General features: G+C 44.1%; 1 protein-coding gene across 3 annotated transcripts in view; it reads right to left on the minus strand.

Annotated features, from left to right (window-relative positions):
- Positions 1-20,602, minus strand: part of CGAS (cyclic GMP-AMP synthase) — a 28,237-nt gene extending 7,635 nt beyond the window's left edge. For 2 of the 3 annotated variants that reach the window (XR_010157732.1, XM_009451552.5), the window contains exons 1-3: positions 19,798-20,602; positions 14,133-14,352; positions 8,836-9,066 (exon numbers count right to left, since the gene is read on the minus strand). Coding sequence is in view for 2 of the 3 variants with exons in the window: in XM_009451552.5 (XP_009449827.1) it covers positions 8,836-9,066; positions 14,133-14,352; positions 19,798-20,454 (1,108 nt within the window). In the remaining variant the exon portion in view is untranslated. The remainder of the gene's footprint in view (positions 1-8,835; positions 9,067-14,132; positions 14,353-19,797) is intronic. The other variant, XM_009451553.5, reaches the window with a different exon arrangement.
- Between the last annotated feature and the right edge of the window lie 423 nt (positions 20,603-21,025).

Genomic DNA, 21,025 nt, shown 5'->3' on the forward strand with positions numbered 1-21,025 from the left:
ATCACTTAAACCTGGGAGGCGCAGGTTGCAGTGAGCCAAGATCGGGCGATTGCACTCCAGACTGGGCAACAAGAGCAAAACTCCCTCTCAAAAAAACAAAACAACAACAACAACAAAAAGAAATATGGATGAAAGCAGAACATGCTAAACGACACTTCTAGAATGCACTCTACAAACTCTCTTTGGGAAACTCTACAGGAAAAATAACCTGTTTCTTCAATGAGTAAATTGAAGTAAATTGAGTAAATTTTATTCAAGGAATAAAAAAGTTATGAAAGAGGAAGTTATGAGTTAAAAGAGATTTAACAGACATATTGGTCAGTCACAATGTATGAACCTTATTTGAATCCTGATCCAAACAGGCTGATCCAAACATACAAAAAAAGTATGACACTTACAAGACAAGCGGAAATTTTAATACTGAATAGGTGTTTGATATTAGGGAATTATTACTTTTTTCTTTCATTTTTTGAGACAAGATCTCCCTCTATCACCCAGGCTGGAGTGCGTGAACACAGCTCACTGAAACCTCGACTTCCCAGCCTCAAGCAATCTTCTCATGTTAGCCTTTCCAATAGCGGGACCAGAAGCATACATCACCATGGCTGGCTAATTTTTGGATTTTTTTGTAGAGACGGGGTCTCTCCACCTTGCCCAGGCTGATCTCAAACTCCTGGGCTCCAGCAATCCTTCCACCTCCCAAAGTGCTGGAATTACAGCTGTGAGCCACTGTGCCCAGCTAATATAAGAAAATTATTATTTGTTTATGCATTTATTTTTATTTATTTATTTTTTTTGAGATTGAGTCTTGCTCTGTTGCCCAGGCTGGAGTGCAGTGACGCCATCTCAGCTCACTGCAACTTCTGCCTTCCAGGTTCAAGTGATTCTCCTGCCTCAGCCTCCTGAGTAGCTGGGATTACAGGCATGCGCCACCATGCCCGGCTAATTTTGTATTTTTAGTAGAGATGGGGTTTCACCATGTTGGCCAGGCTGGTCTTGCACTCCTGACCTCAGGTGACCCACCCGCCTTGGCCTCCCAAAGTGCTTGGATTACAGGTGTGAGCCACCGCTCCCAGTCATTGATTATTTTTTTAAGACAAGGTTTCACTTTGTCACCCAGGCTGGAGCGCAGTGACATGATCTCGGCTCACAGAAGCCTCAACCTCCTAGACTCAAGTGATTCTCCCACCTCAGCCCCCCAAATAGCTGGGACAACAGGTGCATATTACCACACGCAGCTAATTTATTTTGTATTTTTTGAAGAGACAGGGTTTTGTCACGTGGCCCAGGCTTGAACTCCTGGGCTCAAGTGATCCACCCACCTCAGCCTCCCAAAATGCTGGTATTACAAGCATGAGCCAACACTCCTGGCCCAGTCTCCTTTGGTACTGGTTTAAAATTTTCATAATAAAAAGTTTTGGCCAGGCGCGGTGGCTCACGCCTGTCATCCCAGTACTTTGGGAGGCCGAGGTGAGCAGATCACCTGAGGTCAGGAGTTTGAGAGCAGCCTGGACAACATGGTGAAACCCTATCTCTACTAAAAATACAAAAACTAGCCAGACACGGTGGTGGGCACCTGTAATCCCAGCTACTCAGGAGGCTGAGGCAGGAGAATCGCTTGAATCCAGGAGGTGGAGGGTGCAGTGAGCTGAGATCGCACCACTGCACTCCAGCCTGGGTGACAGAGCGAGACTCCATCTCAAAATAAATAAATAAATAAATAAATAGTTTTAAAATAGATCAATTACCTATGAATAAATTAACAAAAGATATACAAAACCTCTGCAGAGAAAATGCTAATGAATGAAGCTGGGAAGTATTAGAGGAGATGTAAATAAGTGGATTGGGAGACTCAATATTGTTAACATATCAACTCTCTCCCATGTTTTTTTTTTTAATACAGACAGTGTCTTGTTATGTTGCCCAGGCTGGAGTGCAGTGGCAAGATCATAGCTCACTGTAACCTCGAACTCCTGAGCTTAAGTGATTCTCTTGCGTAACTAAGACTACAAGCTACAAGTGCACACCACCACGCCTGGCTAATTTTTTAAAAAGTTTTTATAGAGATGAAGACTCACAACTCTCTATAAAAACTTTTATAGAGAGTTTTTTTTTTTTTAATTTTTTTTTTGAGACGGAGTCTCTCTCTGTCACCAGGCTGGAGTGCAATGGCGTGATCTTGGCTCACTGCAACCTCTGCCTTCTGGGTTCAAGCGATTCTCCTGCCTCAGCCTCCCGAGTAGCTAGGACTACAGGCACGTGCCACCATGCCCAGCTAATTTTTGTATTTTTAGTAGAGATGGGGTCTTACCATGTTGGCCAGGATGGTCTCGATCTCTTGACCTCGTAATCCACTCACCTTGGCCTTCCAAAGTGCTGGGATTACAGGTGTGAGCCACCACGCCTGGCTAGAGTTTTTACACAGTGTTGTCCAAGATGGTCTTGAACCCCTCACCTAAAGCAACTCTCCTTCCTCAGCCTTCTGAAGTGCTGGAATTACAGGCATAAGTCATCATTCCTGGCCCCAAATTTATCTATAGATTCAACATTATCTCAATCAAAATTCCAAAAAGTATTTTGTGGAATCTGAAAATCTGATTTCAAAATTTATATGAGAATGCAAAGGGTCAAGACTCTCTCAGACACCCTTGGAGAAAAACAAAGTGGTAGAACTTGCCCTAAAAGATATTGAGACTAATTATAAAGCTACATTATGTACAACAACATGGTACAAAGATAGACAAAGATTTTAATGGGACAGAATAAAGAGTTCAGGGATAGCTACACAATACGGTTGGCCCTCTGTATCTGAGGGTTTCACATCTGAGAATTCAACCAATCGTGAATTGAAACCCACAGATATGGAGGGCCAACTGTATTATATCATTTTATGTAAGGGATTTGAGCATCTGTGGACTTTGGTGTCTGCAGGGTACCCTGGAGCCAATCCTGAGGGTCAACTGTACATGACTGTAAAGAAAGGTGGCACGTACCGTTGATAAAATTTGATAAGGATGGCACTTTGCCTCTGTGACCTTCCTCCCCCAAACCAATAACTCTGATCTAATCATAAGAAACATAATAAAGAAATCTCAAGTAAAGGACATTCTACAAAATACCTAACTAGTACTCCTCAAAACTGTTAAAACCAAAAAACTGTCACAGTCAAGAGTAGCTTAAGGAGACATGACAACTAAATGCAATATGGTATCCTAAATGGGATCTTGGAACAGTAAAAGGACATTAAGAAAAACTAAGGAAATCTGGATAAAGTATATAATTTTTTTTTTAATGGAGTCTCGCTGTGTCTCCTAGACTGGAGTGCAGTGGCATGATATTGGCTCACTGCAACTCCACCCACCAAGTTCAAGTGATTCTCCTGTCTCGGCCTCCTGAGTAGCTGGGACTAAGTCACATGCCACCACGCCTGGCTAATTTTTGTATTTTTTTAGTAGAGACGGGGTTTTGCCATGTTGGCCAGGGTGGTTTCGAACTCTTGATTTCAGGTGATCTGCCCACCTCGGCCTCCCAAAGTGCTGGGATTACAGGCAAGACCCACTGTGCCCAGCAGATATAGCCCTTAGCTAACAATAATATATCAATATTGGTTTATTAATTATTAAATGTATTGTATTAATGTGAGATATTAATAATAGGAAAATGGGGGTGCTGCAGTGGCACGTGTCTGTAGTCCCAGTTACTTGATAAGGTGAGGTGGGAGGATCATTGAGCTCAGTTTGAGACCAGCATGGGCAACATAGTGAAACTCTGCCCCACTACCTCCCCCAGAAAAAACCCCAGGGGAATGGGTATGGGGTTATACGGGAACTCTCTGTACTATGTTCACAATTTTTCTGTAAATACAAAACTATGCTAAAACAAAAAGTTTATTTTTAAATAAACTACACTGAGATATCATTTCTTACTTTTTGAGATATCATTTTCTCACTGGCAAGAATTTCAATTGGCAAAAAGTTTAACAAGTCAGTGAGGTTGAGAGTGAAACAGGTACTCTGATACATTGCTGTGGAAAAGCAAATTGGAATGATGCCTATGGAGATCTGGGAAATGCCTAGCAATATTACATAACGATTTACTCTTTGACCAGCTGTAAAAATAGACTTTAAAAAGGAATGGGTGTTTTCTCTATATAGAGGTATGGAGTGAGATTGAAAATATCTTGTTAAATTAAAAGAAAAAAAGTGTTATATCTGAGAGCAGGGCTTCCATAAAATTAAAAAATAAACCAAATTAATAAAATTAAAAAGAAAAACATATGTCCTGGCCATGATGGCTCATGCCTATAATCCCAGCACTTTAGGAGGCCAAAGTGGGAGGACTGCTTTAGGCCAGGAGTTTGAGACCAGCCTGGGCAACATAGCAAGACCCTGTGTCTACTTTAAAAATAAAAAAAAAGTGTACCTTTTATTTAAAAAGGGGGTAGCATACAAATATATTTTATATGTATATAAATTAGTATATTATCTAATATTTATGTTTAATCTACCTTTTTCAAAGTAATACCAGTATTATTACCAATAATACACTTATAAAAAACAGCTTATAATTTTTTTGCAGTTTTTTGTCCTTAAGATAAAAGGACAGTCAAAATGCCAAGTTTTAAACCCACTTGAAAACATGTCCACTGATTACAGTGTCGTGCACCTGTAATCTCAGCTACTTGGGAGGTGGGAGACTGAGACGGGAGGATCACTTGAACCCAGGAGTTCAGCTCCAAGAAGAACAACCCTAACTCCTGGGCTCAATGATCCGCCTGCCTCAGCCTCCCGAAGGCTGAGGAAACTAGGACTATAAGCACATGCCACTGCACCCCCATTTCCCTATTATTAACATCCCATATTCATAAAATACATTGGTACAATAAACCAATATTGATACATTATTGTTAACTAAAGTCTATACTTTATCCAGATTTCCTTAGTTTTTACCTGACTTCTTTATCTTAAAAATATATATTAAATATAAGTATTTATATGAATATATTTACATAAGTATTTACATGTAATATATTATGTATAATTTATATGTGATATGTCATATAATATAAAACATTGTATATAATTTATATTATATACTATATACACATTTATATGCCATCCCCTTTTTAAAATAAAAGGGACACCTTTTTCTTTGTTTTTGAGACAGGGTCTCACTCTGTTACCCAGGCTAGAGTGCAGTGGCACCATCTTGGCTCACTGCAGCCTCAACCTCCAGGGCTCAAGTGATCCCCCAACATCAGCCTCTTGAATAGTTGGGACTACAGGCTTGCACCACCACGCCTGGCTAATTTTTGTATTTTTAGTAGAGACAGGCTTTCACCATGTTGCCCACGCTGGTCTCGAACTCCTGAGCTCAAATGATCCACCCACTTCAGCCTCCCAAAGTACTGGGATTATAGGTTTCAGCCATTACATGAGTGAGAGAGAGAGAGAGAGAATATATTTACTTACACTTTTAAAACACGGAAGGCCAGGCACGGTGGCTCACGCCTGTAATCCCAGTACTTTGGGAGGCCAAGGTGGGTGGACCACCTGAGGTTGGGAGTTCAAGAGCAGCCTGGCCAGCGTGGTGAAACCTCATCTCTACTAAAAACACAAAAATTAGCCAGGCGTGGTGGCGCACACCTGTAATCCCATCTACTCCTGGAGGCTGAGGCAGGAGAATCACTTGAACCTGGGAGGCGAAGGCTGCAGTGAGCCAAGATTGCCCCACTGCGCTCCAGCCTGGGCAACAGAGCGAGACTCTGTCTCAAAAATAAATAAATAAATAAAATAAAAAATAAAACATGGAAGGGTAAACTAAAAACAATTAAAAAGGCTTCTAATCAGGGAAGGAGAGAAGAGTGTGGAGAGGACATGAACAGAAGATGTTTCTCTAACTGTACCTTTTTCCATAGCTTTGACTTTGGAACCACGTATATGCTTTATAAATTTATGAAACAAATTAAATCAAAATTTAAAAACCAGTATCTAAAAACAGATAACATAATGAAACAAGTTAATTTACCTATGTTGAGTTAAACTGTCCAGAGACTTTTTTTTTGGCAGGCGGGGTATAGAGGACTTCTTGCTATGTTACCCAGGATGGAGTGCAGTGGCATGATCATAGCTCACTACAGCCCTGAACCCCTGGGCTCAAGCAATCCTCCCGCCTCAACTTCCTGAGTAACTGAGACTATAGGCATGGGCCACTGCGCCTGGCTGAACATTTTTTTGAGTGGGTTAAAAACCTCATATTTTGACTGTCCTTTTATCTTAAGAACAAAAAAACTGCAAGTAAATCATAAACTATTCTTTAAATAAATTATATCCTTGGTAATAAAACTGGTATTATTTTGCAACAGGTAGATTTTTAAAATTTAAAATTTTTAATCAAAAATCAATAAAAACAAGGCCAGGCACAGTGGCTCATGCCTGTAATCTTTGGGAGATGGAGATGGGTGGATCACCTGAAGTTGGGAGTTCGAGATCAGCCTGGCCAATATGGTGAAACCCAGTCTCTACTAAAAATACAAAAAATTAGCTGGGCATGGTGGCACGCACCTGTAGTCCCAGCTACTTGAGATGCTGAAGTGGGAGAATCTTTTGAACCCAGGAGGTGGAGGTTGCAGTGAGCCAAGATTGCACCACTGCACTCCAGCCTGGGCGACACAGCGAGACTCTGTCTCAAAAAATAAACAAATAAAAATAAATAAAAACAAAAACATAATATTTTTTAAAATATAGCTTGTGAGACCAGGGAATTTCTAGTAGAATGTTTAGAGAAAGAAAAGATATAGCAGGTGTTATAAGTGTCTCCAATCTAGTACAAGTATTTTCACTGTTAAGTCCCTCTGTTCACATACACTCACACACGTACACAGAAGCAGAGTTTTGTCTAATTATACATAATCTGGAATGATGGCAGATGCAGAACAGCCAAGGGTAACAGAAAGCAGAGGTGAAGCTAAGCATCCAGCACCAGCCTTCACTTTCTTTCATTTTAATGGATGAATGAAAAGAACTCCCTAACCATGGCTAGGTGCAGTGGCTCACGCCTGTAATCCCAGCACTTTGGGAGGCTGAGGCGGGTGGATCACGAGGTCAAGAGATGGAGACCATCCTGGCCAACATAATGAAACCCTGTCTCTACTAAAAATACAAAAATTAGCCTCGCATGGTGGCACGCGCCTGTAGTCCCAGCTACTCATGAGGCTGAGGCAGGAGAATCGCTTGAGCCAGGAGGCAGAGGTTGCAGTGAGCCAAGATCACACCACTGCACTCCAGCCTGGGCAACAAAGCAAGAATCCGTCTCAAAAAAAAAAAAAAAAAAAAAGAACTGCCTAACCACATAGGCCACAGGGCCACCAAAGGACTCTTCTTCATCTCTAAGGTGATTTATCTTCCAGTGTTCCTCAGGACAGTATGGGGTCAGCAAGAGATGGTATGGGGTCCTGTTGCAATTTTTGTATCACTTACAGTGAGGGTTTCCTGGGGCAGCTATTCTAAAAATTGTTCAGTTTGCAGAACAACCTCTTTGCAGAAAGCTATAATTCATTTTGTAAAAACATGAATAATGATATATGTAAGTACCCTTCATAGACTATTTTTCTTACAGAAAATGATTCCTCTATGTATGCAATATATGAAGTTATGATGTGTGTCCACAAAAACACAAACCATCAAACTAAGCATGATTGACTATTTCTGGGCTTTTTTCAGCAATACTCATTTATAACTTGGTTCATTTGTTTTATGGTCTCCTTCAATTTCCCTGGAATCCAATAGTAGTAGGTGCCAAAAGTCCTATATAAATCTATGGGAGAAAATGAAAATAATCAGCTACTTTCTTTTTTTTTTAAGACTAAATCACAAGGAAAAAAGCTACTTCCCAGGAGTTTGAGACCAGCCTGGCCAACATGGTGAAACTCCGTCTCTACTAAAAATACAAAAAATTAGCCAGGCATGGTAGCGGGCACCTGTAGTCCCAGCTACTGGGAGGATGGGGCAGGAGAATCGCTTTAACCCGGGAGGCAGAGGTTGCAGCAAGCTGAGATTGTGCCACTGCACTTCAGCCTGGGCAACAAGAGCAAAACTCTGTCTCAGAAAAAAAAAAAAAAAGAAAGAAAGAAAGAAAAAAAAAGTTACTTCCTTCTACCTTCAAAAATATCACCATTATAAAGTTTTAGCTGTAGACCAACTCAGTCTGGTTCTTGGAAGTTGAATTTTACCCAAGAGCACAGCCTGAAAACCTGTCCTGATCTGTGAGGCTGAGACACGCTGCATAGGAGCAGTGGAATGGGAAGATGAAGGAAAGAGAGAACCAGGGCTGAGAATGAGAGTCTAGACTCTAATGATAATATTAATATGTAACAACGTATAACTGGCATGAACAGAATTGGCCACAGAACTGCATGTACATTTTATCTTTCCAGAATTTTTCAAGTACTTTTGGTTAACACAGTGTACAGATGAGCAAATGGGTTTAGAAAGCATCATAACTAGCTCGAATTCACACAACTAGTAGAAGGAGCCTCAGGATTCAGAACCAGGGCAGTCTGACTCCAAGGCCAATACTGCTTTTCTTTACCGAAAAAAAAAAAAATAAAATTCAAATATGGATTGCTAGACATTTTAAAGCTGAGGATTTGATATTAATACTACAACTTTGCCCTTTTCAATTCTGTCTGTCACCAGACTCCCATCTTATAACCTATTTTGCCTGATGGCTCTTGAAATGACAACAGCATTGGTTGGCTGTTGATCTTATACCGCCTGAACATACAACATTAACAACTCTTTTATGTCTTTAAGTTAACTTTAATATTTAAAATACCTTGGAAACCATTTCCTTCCTTTGCATGCTTGGGTACAAGGTAAAATGGCTTTAGTCTTAGTTGCTTCCTAACTTTTGCTGAAAGCCAGTTTTTAATGGGCAGGCCTTCTTGGGTGCTAGCAGGCCAGCTACTTTTTGATTCCAAAGCCAGGGTTATATCCACAGATATTTTTTCACTAATAAGAAGTGTTACAGCAGGGCTCCCTCCTCTTTTCCTCTTCATGATGACATCTGTATCCGGTTGAACATATAAAAGAAAAGAAAGTATTTATTAATCCAATTTTCTCTGGAAATACAGGGGAAATAATGTAACTATAATTGAAGATCTCTGGTGTGCTAAGTATGAAGTAAACATTAGTGGTAAAACAGAAACTGGCTCTAAAAGGCAAAGTGTTTTACTAAACCAATATTGGCTGGGCATGATGGCTCATGCCTGTAATCGCAGCACTTTGGGAGGCCGAGACAGGTGGATCACTTGAGGTCAGGAGTTCGAGACCAGCCTGGCCAACATGGTGGAACCCCATCTCTACTAAAAATACAAAAATTAGCCGGGCATGGTGGCGAATGCCTGTAATCCCAGCTACTCGGGAGGCTGAGGCATGAGAATCGCTTGAACCCAGGAGGCGGAGGTTGCAGTGAGCCGAGATCACAAGACTGCACTCCAGCCTGGGCGACAGATTAAGACTCTGTCTCAAAAAAGGAAAAAACAAAAAACAAAAAACACAATAATTACTGATATCTCCCATTGGGAGGCATTGTCAAGATGGTGTGGGGCATATAATGATGAAGAGGTCTCTGTAGACTTTGAGGTTTAAGAGTGCTGTGATTAAATTTTCTTCTTTTTCTTTTCTTTTCTTTTTTCTTTTTTTTTTTGAGACAGAGTTTCACTCTTGTTGTCTTGTTGCCCAGGCTGGAGTGCAGTGGCACGATCTCGGCTCACCGCAACTTCTGCCTCCCGGGTTCAATTGATCCTCCTGCCTCAGCTTCCTGAGTAGCTGGGATTACAGGCATGTGCCACTGTGCCTGGTTAAATTTTCATTACAAATTATAGATGGCAGAATGGAGGGAAGCCTAGAGAAGAGGCCAGATGGGCAAGAGGGAAGAGACAGGCAGCAAAAAGACCACAGCAACAGCCTGGCACAGAGGCTGGGTGCCATGGCAGCACAGAGGTAGTGAGCATCAAGACACGGGGAAGAAGTGAGAGCAACTAAAGAAGTCCAAATCAACATAAGTGGTCATGAGTTGAGTCTACGATGTGAGGAGGAAAGTAGGAGCCTTGGGATGCCATCCCAGGATCTTGGCCTTCCTAGGCCTAATGGCTGATGTTGGTTCCATTCCTCAAAATAGAATAAGCAGGAAGAAGAAAGATTGGGCCAAGCTGAACTTCATGAGATACAATGAGCTCTAGATACCTGTGGGACACTCAGGTGGAGATGGCTGCTGGGTGGGTGGCTATGGTCAGAAATTTAGATGGCTTTGGCAGTTGGGGGTTTATAAGCAGTAAAGACTACTACTCTCAGATAAGACTTCCACAGTGACGAAGTAGAGCACAAAGGAGAAAATGCTAGAAAAATCTGCAAACCTGGCCACCTGTTACCCAAACCTGGCCACCTCTCCTGTTACCACTGAGGAAGTAAGTGTCCATCTACCTTACTTTTTTTGAGACAAAGTCTTGCTCTGTAGCCCAGGCTGGATGCAGTGCAGTGGTGTGATATCAGCTCACTGCAAACTCCACCTCCCAGCTTCAAGTGATTCTCCTGCCTCAACCTCCTGAGTCGCTGGGATTACAGGCATGCACCACCACACCTGGCTAATTTTTGTATTTTTAGTAGAGACAGGGTTTCACCATGTTGGCCAGGCTGGTCTTGAACTCTTGAGCTCAAATGATCTGCCTACCTTGGCCTCCCAAAGTGCTGGGGTTACAAGTGTGAGCCACTGTGCCTGGCCCTCCATCTACCTTTCAAAGGCCACCTCTGCCCATAGTCTCTGGATCCCTTCCTTCTCAACTTCTCAAGTACCATGCTCTTCAACTATTTCCTCTCCTACATCAGCCATCTCTCCCTCCCTGCTAGATTATTCTGAAATTCATACAAAGGGTTATAGGGTATACCTCTCCTTTCACCCCACATCTTCCTCCTCTCCATACTCACCCATCTTTCTGTTTCCTTCCAGCCCAAACTTTTTTTTTTTTTTTTTTTTTGAGACAGGGTCCCGTTCTGTCACCCAGGCTGGAGTGCAGTAGCGTGAACATGGCTCACTGCAGCCTCAACCTCCTAGGTTCAAGCAATCCTCTTGCCTCAGCATCGTATGTAGCTGGGACCACAGGCACATGCCACCACTCCTGGCTAATTAAAAAAATGTTTTTTTCTTTTTTCTTTCTTTTTTTTTTTTCTGAGACAGTCTTGCTCTGTCGCCCAGGCTGGAGTGCAGTGGCGCAATCTCAGCTCACTGCAACCTCTGTCTCCCAGGCTCAAGCAATTCTTTTGCCTCAACTTCCTGAGTAGCTATGATTATAGGCGTCTGCCACCACACCTGGCTAATTTTTGTATTTTTAGTACAGACGGGGTTTCATCATCTTGGCCAGGCTGGTCTTGAACTCCTGACCTTGTGATCCGCCCACCTCGGCCTCCCAAAGTGCTGGGATTACAGGCATGAGCCACCATACCCGGCCTAAAATTTTTTTTTGTAGAGATGGACTCTCACTTTGTTGCCCAGGCTGGTCTTGAACTCCTGGGCTCAAGCAATCCTTCTGCCTTGGCCTCCCAAAGTGCTGAGACACCACAGTTAGCCCAGACAGAACTTTCTAGAGTGGCCTACACATGTTATCTCCACTGCAACCCTGCCTTTTCACTCTGTGTCCATCACCCCACTGACATTTCTCTTGTCAACCCCACAAGACCAAAGAACAAATCCATTGGATTTCTGGATGTCAGTAGCATTCCAAACAGTGACCGCTCCTTCTACAAAACACTCATAGTCTCCTTTTGCTCATTCTCTTCTTCCCAAACTCTTTTTCTTTTTTTTTTTTTCTGAGACAGGGTCTCACTCTGTCGCCCAGGCTGGAGTTCAGTGGCGCGGTCTCAGCTCACTGCAACCTCCGCCTCCTGGGTTCAAGCAATTCTCTGCCTCAGCCTCCCAAGTAGCTGGGATTACAGGCACCCGCCACCACGCCCGGCTAGTTTTTTGTATTTTTAGTTGAGACGGGGTTTCACCATCTTGGCCAGGCTGGTCTTGAACTCCTGACCTCGTGATCCACCCGCCTCGGCCTCCCAAAGTGTTGGGATTACAGGCGTGAGCCACGGCGCCTGGCTCTTCCCAAACTCTAATGGAATTCTCTTCTTACCACTCTACTTAACATTGCAACTTCCTCCCCACCTCCATCTCCCACATTCCTGATCCCTCTCACTTTGCTGTACTTCTTCACAACAGCACTTACTACTTTCTAGTATACAAGATAATCATTTTTTCCATTTGTTATTAATTGTACGTCTGTGCTTGCAAGATAAAGCTCTTAATCTAATAGCATAATAACATACAACACAAATTGCAGTGAGTGCTCTGAAGGGAATAAACTGGGAAAAGTGATAGCAATTAGGGTGGAATGGGGTGGTGGAGCCAAGCCCTGAGGTAGAAAAATAGAGCTTGGAAAGATCTAGGAACAAAAAGAGGCTCTTGCGGAAAAGATGAAGTTACATGAAATGAAGCTGAAGAGGCAGCCAGGGACCAGATTCTGTACTGACTTGTAGACCCTGAAAAGGAGTTTAGATTTCATTTTATTTTTGAGACGGAGTCTTGCTCTGTCGCCCGGGCTGGAGTGCAGTGGCACGATCTCGGCTCACTGCAACCTCCACCTCCCGGGTTCAAGCGATTCTCCTGCCTCAGCCTCCCAAGTAGCTGGGATTACAGGCATCCACCACCACGCCTGGCTAATTTTTGTATTTTTAGTATAGATGGGGTTTCACCATCTTAGCCAGGCTGGTCTTGAACTCCTGACCTCGTGATACACCTACCTCAGCTTCCCAAAGTGCTGGGATTACAGGTGTGAGCCACTGCGCCTGGCCAGATTTTAATTTAATTTTATTTTATTTTATTTTATTTTGAGATGGAGTTTCGCTCTTGTCACTCAGGCTGGAGTGCAATGGCCCGATCTCGGCTTACTGCAACCTCTGCCTCCCAGGTTGAAGCAATTCTCCTGCCTCAGTCTCCCAAGTAGCTGAGATTACAGACACGTGCCACCACATCCGGCTAATTTTTGTATTTTTAGTAGAGATGGGGTTTCTCCATGTTGGCCAGGCTGGTCTCAAACTCCTGAGCTCAGGTGATCCACGCACCTCAGCCTCCCAAAGTGCTGGGATTACAGGTGTGAGCCACTGCGCCTGGCACCAGATTTTATTATCTGATCATTGAGAAGCCAGGTTTTCATCAGAGAGTAATGACTGGCTTTGTATTTTAAAACATTTACTCTGGCTTCTAAGGACAGATATTATAAGAAGGCAAATAGGGAGATTAGAAAGGAAAATGATGTAATAGTTCAGGTAAAAGATGGTGGCAGCTTAGGTGGGGTGGGAGTAGGGTGCTGGGATTGAAGCAGCAGACAGGTCCAAGCTGTAGCAGCACTTGCATCTGGATTAAGCATAGGGGGTAACAGAGAGGATTAAATTAAGATGGTTCCCAGGTTTCCGGATGGTGCATCTGGGTGGATTGATTGTGCCATTTTCTGAGATGGGAAGGACTGAGGCAAAACATAATTTGGTATATGAATTAAGTTATGTTTATTCGCTTTGGATATGTTTGGTTATAGATTCCTGTGTTACATCAACATCAAAGTGGATATGTTAAGTATGTAGCTGGATATAGGTTTGGAGTGCAAAGGATACATTTGGGCTGCAAACATTTGGGAGTCATCATCATATAGGTGGCATTGGGAATGGATGAAATACCTAGGCAGAGAGTGTAGATTCATTTATCCATCAATTTAATCAATATTCATTGATTATTTTATCTAATTTAATCATTTAATTTAATCAATATTCATTGATTATCTAATGTGTAGGTGTTCTAGTTATTTAGGATTCATTAGAGAACAAATAGATAAAGACCTCTACCCTTCTGTACTTTATAATCTTGTAATCATATTATAAGTAATTGCCAATGTACACTCCTGTACTGATGTTTCTTGACCTCTCTACTGCACTTTTTCTTACTGCAGAGAGGTCAAGAAACATGAGAATGGGAGTGTACATTGGCAATTACTAGGTATAATTAAACCTTTAAGAATCAAAAGGCAAAAGTCTTACCTTTAATGTTGTTAATTTCTTCCTTAATGATTTTCCTAAACTTTGACAGCATCTTAGAAGCTGATAATATTTCACCTTCTAAAAACTGACTCAGAGGATTTTCTTTCGGATTTCTTTTAAATTTCACAAAGTAATATGCACGAGTGTTGGAATATTCTTCTAGTTGAATTCTGGGGACTTCCAGTTTAAACATGACATCAAATTCATTAGGTGCAGAAATCTAAGAAACAGTAAAAATAGCACTGAAATATTTGCTTATGAATATTTTCCAAGTGACTGGAACTTTTTAAAAAATTTCCACTTAAAACTTAACTTTAAAAAGCAAGATTCATAATGTCTATATATACCCTCTGGGAGTGGGACTAGTGGAGCTGGCAGGAGGTGGAAGAGTATTACCAGTTTCATTTTGTAGGTTCTACACTGAATTAATTTTTTTTACCATGACCTAGTATTATTTTTATAACTAAAAATGATTTTAGGCCAAGTGCAGTGGCTCACACCTATAATTAAATTTTGTGGGGCCAGGTGCAGTGGCTCATGCCTGTAATCCCAGCACTCTGGGAGGCCGAGGTGGGCGATTCACCTGAGGTCAGGTGTTTGAGACCAGCCTGGTCCAACATGGTGAAACCCCGTCTCTACTAAAAATACAAAAATTAGCCGGGCATAGTGGCATGCGCCTGTAATCCCAGCTACTCAGGAGGCTGAAGCAGGAGAATTGCTTGAACCTGGAAGGCAGATGTTGCAGTGAGCCAAAATAGTGTCACTGTACTCCAGCCTGGGCAACAGAGCAAGACTCCATCTCAAAAAAAAAAAAAAATTTGTGTATGATATGTGGTAGGGAATCAAGGTTCATGTTTTTCCTACATAGATATCCAATTGACCCAGCATTATTTATTGAAAAAAAAATCGTCCTTTCGGCCAGGCGCGGTGGCTCACGCTTGTAATCCCAGCAGTTTGGGAGGACGAGGCAGGCGAATCACAAGGTCAAGAGATCAAGACCATCCTGGCCAACATGGTGGAACCTCGTCTCTATTAAAAATATGAAAATTAGCTAGGTGTGGTGGCATGCACCTGTAGTTCCAGCCACTCAGGAGGCTGAGGCAGGAGACTTGCTTGAACCCGGGAGGTGGAGGTTGCAGTGAGCCGAGATCGTACCACTGCACTCCAGCCTGGGCGACAGTGCGAGACTCCATCTCAAAAAATAAATGAATACATATTTTAATCAGTTTGTCAATTTAATTTAAAAAACTGATCATATTTCAACTGATTGCATTAAATCTAGAACAATTTGAGGAAAAATGAACACGACATAGTTGTCAATTACTTCCTCTTCAAATTTACCCAGTTATGTTTTTAAGTTTTGAATATCTTTAGTGATATTTATTCCTAAATATTTGATTTTTAAATTGTTTTTCAAGTTTTCAGTTTTTTGTTTTTTTGGAGACAGAGTTTCACGCTTGTCACTGAGGCTGGAGTGCAATGGAGCAAGCTTGGCTCACTGCAACCTCAGCTTCCTGGGCTCAAGCAATTCTCCTGCCTCAGCCTCCCAAGTAGCTGGGAATACAGGCGCGCACCAACACGCCCAGCTAATTTTTGTATTTTTAGTAGAGACAGGGTTTTGCCATGTTGACCAGGCTGGTCTCAAACTCCTGACCTCAAGTGATCTGCCTGCCTCTACCTCCCAAAGTGCTGGGATTATAGGCGTGAGCCACCATGCCTGGCCAAAGTTTTCAATTTTTATTTTTTAGAGATGGGATCTCTAGGCTGGAGTACAGTGGCTACTCACAGATAGATCATAGTGCACTGCAGCCTCAAACTCCTGACTTGATGTGATTCTCCCACCTCGGCCTCCCAAACAGCTGGGACTATCAGAATGCACCAATGGACCTAGCTTTGATATTTTTGATGATATTCTAAATGGTATTTTCATTTTGTTTTTAATCTTGTTAGTATATTGAAATATTTTTATTTTTGTTTGTTGACTTTGCAACCAGCAATTTTGCTAATTTACTAATTATTTCCAACAGTTTATATATGAAGCCAATCAAGTCATCTACACAGAACGATTTCATCACTCTTTTTCCCATCTTATGCCTTTATTTTCCTTGTCTTGCTGCATCAGCTGTATGTATTCCTTTACGTTCTTTTTGTTGTTGTTCAACATTATTTATGTAATTCATTTTCACTGTTCATGTTGCTGTAGTTTGTTCCTTTTCTTTACCAGTTAATAAACCATTACTTAAAACCACTGGCCGGGCACGGTGGCTCACGCCTGTAATCCCAGTACTTTGGGAGGCTGAGACGGGTGGATCACCTGAGGTCAGGAGTTTGAGACCAGCCTTACCAACATGGAGAAACCCCATCTCTACTAAAAACACAAAAAATTAGCCAGGCATGGTGGTGCATTCCTGTAATCCCAGCTACTCGGGAGGCTGAGGCAGGAGAATCGCTTGAACCTGGGAGGCAGAGGTTGCAGTGAGCTGAGGCCACCCACGCCATTGTACTCCAGCCCAGGCAACAAGAGTGAAACTCTGTCTCAAAACAAAACAAAACAAAAACAAACAAACAAAAAAAACTACAATTAATTGATTTCTATGTAACCTTTTCACTGAGTCCAAACTATATAAATAGTAAAGTACATTAACACTTAGAATGAAAAGAACATATGGACTGACAATTCTACAGGGAATTTCTACAAGAAACTTCCCACGTATTTTCAAGATTTTTTTTTACCTAGAATTTGTAGTCCCAGGTAGCTGGGACTACCTGTGTGTGCCACCACATCCAGTTAATTTTTAACTTATTTTTGGTAGAGCTGGGGTCTCACTATGTTGTCCAGGCTGGACTCAAACTCCCGCCTCAGCCTCCCATGGTGCTAGGATCACAGGCATGAGTCCACTGTACCTGGCCCACATATATCTCATAATCAGTAATAGAAAAAGTTTTAGGCTGGGTGTAGTGGCTCACGCCTGTAATCCCAGCACTTTGAAAGGCTGATACAGGTGGATCACTTGAGGTCAGGAGTTCGAGACCAGCCTGGCCAACATGCTGAAACCTTATCTCTACTAAAAATACAAAATTAGCCAGGTGAGGTGACGCCCGCCTATAATCCCAGTTACTCTGGAGGCTGAGGCAGGAGACTCACTTGAACCCGGGAGGCAGAGGTTACAGTGAGCCAAGATCACATCACTGCACTCCACCCTGGGTGACAGAGCAAGACTCCATCCCCAGAAAAAAAGAAAAAGAAAAAAAGAAAAAGTTTTAGATAAAACAAATTTCACTGGATTTCTTTTCATTGGCATAATTTTTAAAAACAAAGTGGTTCTGGGCTGGGCATGGTGGCTCCCACCTGTAATCCCAGCACTTTGGGAGGCCAAGGCGGGAAGATCATGAGGTCAGGAGATAGAGACCAGCCTGGCTAACACGGTGAAACCCTGTCTCTACTAAAAATACAAAAATTAGCTGGGCATGGTGGCGGGCGCCTGTAGTCCCAGCTACTTGGGAGGCTGAGGCAGGAGAATGGTGTGAACCCAGTAGGCAGGGCTTGCAGTGAGCCGAGATCGCGCCACTGCACTCCAGCCTGGGTGACAGAGTGAGACTCTGTCTCAAACACACACACACACACACACACACACACACACACACACACACACAAAGTGGTTCTGAATGGAGACTGTCTTCTGAATGTCTTGTTCTCTAATTCTAACTAGTAACTTTCTTTTTCCTTTGGACCCGCCATATACAGTAATTGAACTGAATTGATACTTACGTAATAAGAATCATGCTCAATCAGAGACATATCTGATGCTGAAAAGTAAATTAGTTAATTAAAAAGAATCATGCTCAAGACACAGTCTTGGCTGGGTGCCGTGGCTCAAGCCTGTAATCCCAGCACTTAGGGAGGCCGAGGCAGGTGGATCATCTGAGGTCAGAGTTCGAGACCAGCCTGGCCAACATGGTGAAACCCCGTCTCTACTAAAAATACATAAATTAGCCGGGAGTGGGGGCAGGCACCTGTAATCCCTGCTATTTGGAAGGCTGAAGCAGGAGAATCGCTTGAACCTGGAAGCCGGAGGTTGCAGTGAAACCTAGATGGCATCACTGCACTACAGCCTGGGCAACAAGAGTGAAACTCCATCAAAAAAAGAAGAAAGAAGAAAGAAAAGAAAGAACGAAATGAAGAGAGAGAGAGAGAGAGGAAGAGAGGGAGGGAGGGAGGGAGGAAAAGAGAGAGACAGAGAGACAGAGAGAAGAAAAGAGAAGAGAAGAGAAAAAAGAAGAGAAAAGAAGCCGGGCGCGGTGGCTCACACCTGTAATCCCAGCACTTTGGGAGGCTGAGGCTGGCAGATCACCTGAGGTCGGGAGTTCTAGACCAGCCTGACCAACATGGAGAAAGCCCGTCTCTACTAAAAATACAAAATTAGCCAGGGTGGAGGCTCATGCTTGTAATCCCATCTACTCAGGAGGCTGAGACAGGAGAATCGCTTGAACCTGGGAGGCGGAGGTTGAGGTGAGCCGAGATCGCGCCATTGCACTCCAGCCTGGGTAACAAGAGCGAAACTCCGTCTCAAAAAAAAAAAAGAAAGAAAGAAAGAAAAAGAAAAAGAAACAAATCTCTTGCTGGGCAAGAAACACGCTCCAGTCAGGAACCTGCTTCTAAACTTTCAATTTACACAGGAATGATTAATGACTCAATCACCCACAAGCAAATGGAGCTGTGTAATACACACATCGAAGCAATTATACGGAATGTGTATCTAGAAAGCGTTTTAGTATCTGTAGGAGATATTCTTGTTTGTTTAACATTATACTGTAAGCTTCCCATGATTTCTGTGTAAGAAATTGGGGACAGACGGCCGGGCACGGTAGCTCACGCCTGTAATCCCAGCACTTTGGGAGGCCGAGACGAGCGAATCACGAGGTCAGGAGATCGAGACCATCCTGGCTAACACGGTGAAACACCGTCTCTACTAAAAATACAAAAAAAATTAGCCGGGCATGGTGGCGGGCGCCTGTAGTCCCAGCTACTCGGGAAGCTGAGGCAGGAGAATGGCGTGAACCCGGGAGGCGGAGCTTGCAGTGAGCCGAGATCGCGCCACTGCACTCCAGCCTGGGGGACGCAGCGAGACTCCGCCTCAAAAAAAAAAAAAAGAAAAGAAAAAAGAAAAAAAAGAAATTGGGGTCAGACGGGATAGCAGGAGAGGGGGCAGGGAGGAAGAGGGGGAGAGAAACTGAAGATCTTTTTTCTATGGAGTAAGAGGTCTTCCTCATAGGAAAAAGTCTACGTGGAATTTTTAACAGACCACTTCAAATTATCCAAGTCAATATCTGACTTGGGACCTCAGGTCCACACCATCAAACACTGCCCTGTTACGGAAACTCGACACATGTCGGCTTGCATGAATGAACGCATACATTTGAATTCCCCCGGGAGCAGTGTCTTGAAATTAGCCAGCAATCAGTACCGGTTGGTTGTCTGATCGTTGGATGTGTAGATGAATAAACGAACGGTTTGTCGTTTTACTTAGACTAGGCTACCGAAAAACATGCAAAAGTCTAAGTTACTTCCGAAGGGAAGTGAGGGGCGCGACCCGGGGAAGGTAGGGACTGCGGATTGGGGAAGGCCGAGCAGCGGGGCTCGGCGGGATGGCGCCAAGCAGCTCACCTTCACGTGCTCATAGTAGCTCCCGGTGTTCAGCAGCCCGACGCCTCTGAACGCGGAGTCGCACTTCAGTCTGAGCAGCAGGTGGTCCACAACCCCTTTCACCATCCCCGCCGCCGTGGAGATATCATCGCGGCTGAGCTTCAACTTCTCCAAAACCGCCCGGAGCTTCGAGGCCCCAGGCGCCGCATCCCTCCTTACGAGAATGGGGGCCGAGACCGGCAGGCCGGGGCTGGGCACGTCCCAGGGCCCGGGCGGGGGTCTTGGCTTCGTAGAGCAGCGCGCGCCCCTCTGGCGGCAAGAACCAGCCCTGGAAAGAGCCGGATCCCGAGCCGCAGGAGGCTCCAGCCCCTCTGCCCCAGGGGCGCTGGTGGCGTCAGACGGCTGCGTGTCCTGGGCGCGCTGAGGGGCCTTTTTGGCGCGGGCCCCGGTTGCGCGGACGGGCGGCCTCTCCTGGGTGTCCGGGGCGCTCTTTTTCTGCCGGGATCCCGACTTCCTGGCGGGGCCGAACTTTCCCGCCTTAGGCAGGGCGGCCTCGGGGGCAGCCGGAGACTCGTTGGGATCCGTCGGGGCGCCCCTGGCATTCCGCGCGGAAGCCTTGGGGGCAGTGGCTCCGGCCTCGGAAGCTCTCTGCATGGCCTTTCCGTGCCAAGGCTGCATGGCTGGCGCTTTCTGTTCCCCGAAAGAAGAATCTGTTTCAGGAAAAGGCCGCAAGAGGAAGAGCCAGCAGCAGCTGTTGGAAACCAACCACTACTGGCGGGCACACAGAGTCTGCGACCCGAAGGGGAACCCCAGGCTGGGAAGTCGCTGGGAGCCACGCCCATGCCGCGAAGAGGCTGGCCGCGGCCTTTCCTGAGGCTACAAAAGTCTCGAAGTTTCTAACTCTCCAGGCAATCCGTGCCCCTGTCTTAAGAAGATGAGGTAGGGCCAGGCGCGGTGGCTCACGCCTGTAACCTCAGCATCCGAGAGGCCGAGGCAGGCGGGTCGCTTGAGCTCAGGAGTTTGAGACCAGCCTGGGCAACCCAGCAAGACCTGGTTTTTCTTATAATTAAATATATATATGTGTGTGTGTGTGTGTGTGTGTGTGTTGCCTGGGCACAGTGACTCACGCCTGTAATCCCAGCAATCTGGGAGACCGAGGTGGGCGGATCACCTGAGGTCAGGAGTTCAAGACCAGCCTGGCCAACAAGGCGAAAGAAACCCCGTCTCTACTAAAAAATACAAATATTAG

This window comes from Pan troglodytes, chromosome 5, assembly GCF_028858775.2.
Source record: "Pan troglodytes isolate AG18354 chromosome 5, NHGRI_mPanTro3-v2.0_pri, whole genome shotgun sequence".
Taxonomy (NCBI): Eukaryota; Metazoa; Chordata; class Mammalia; order Primates; family Hominidae; genus Pan; species Pan troglodytes.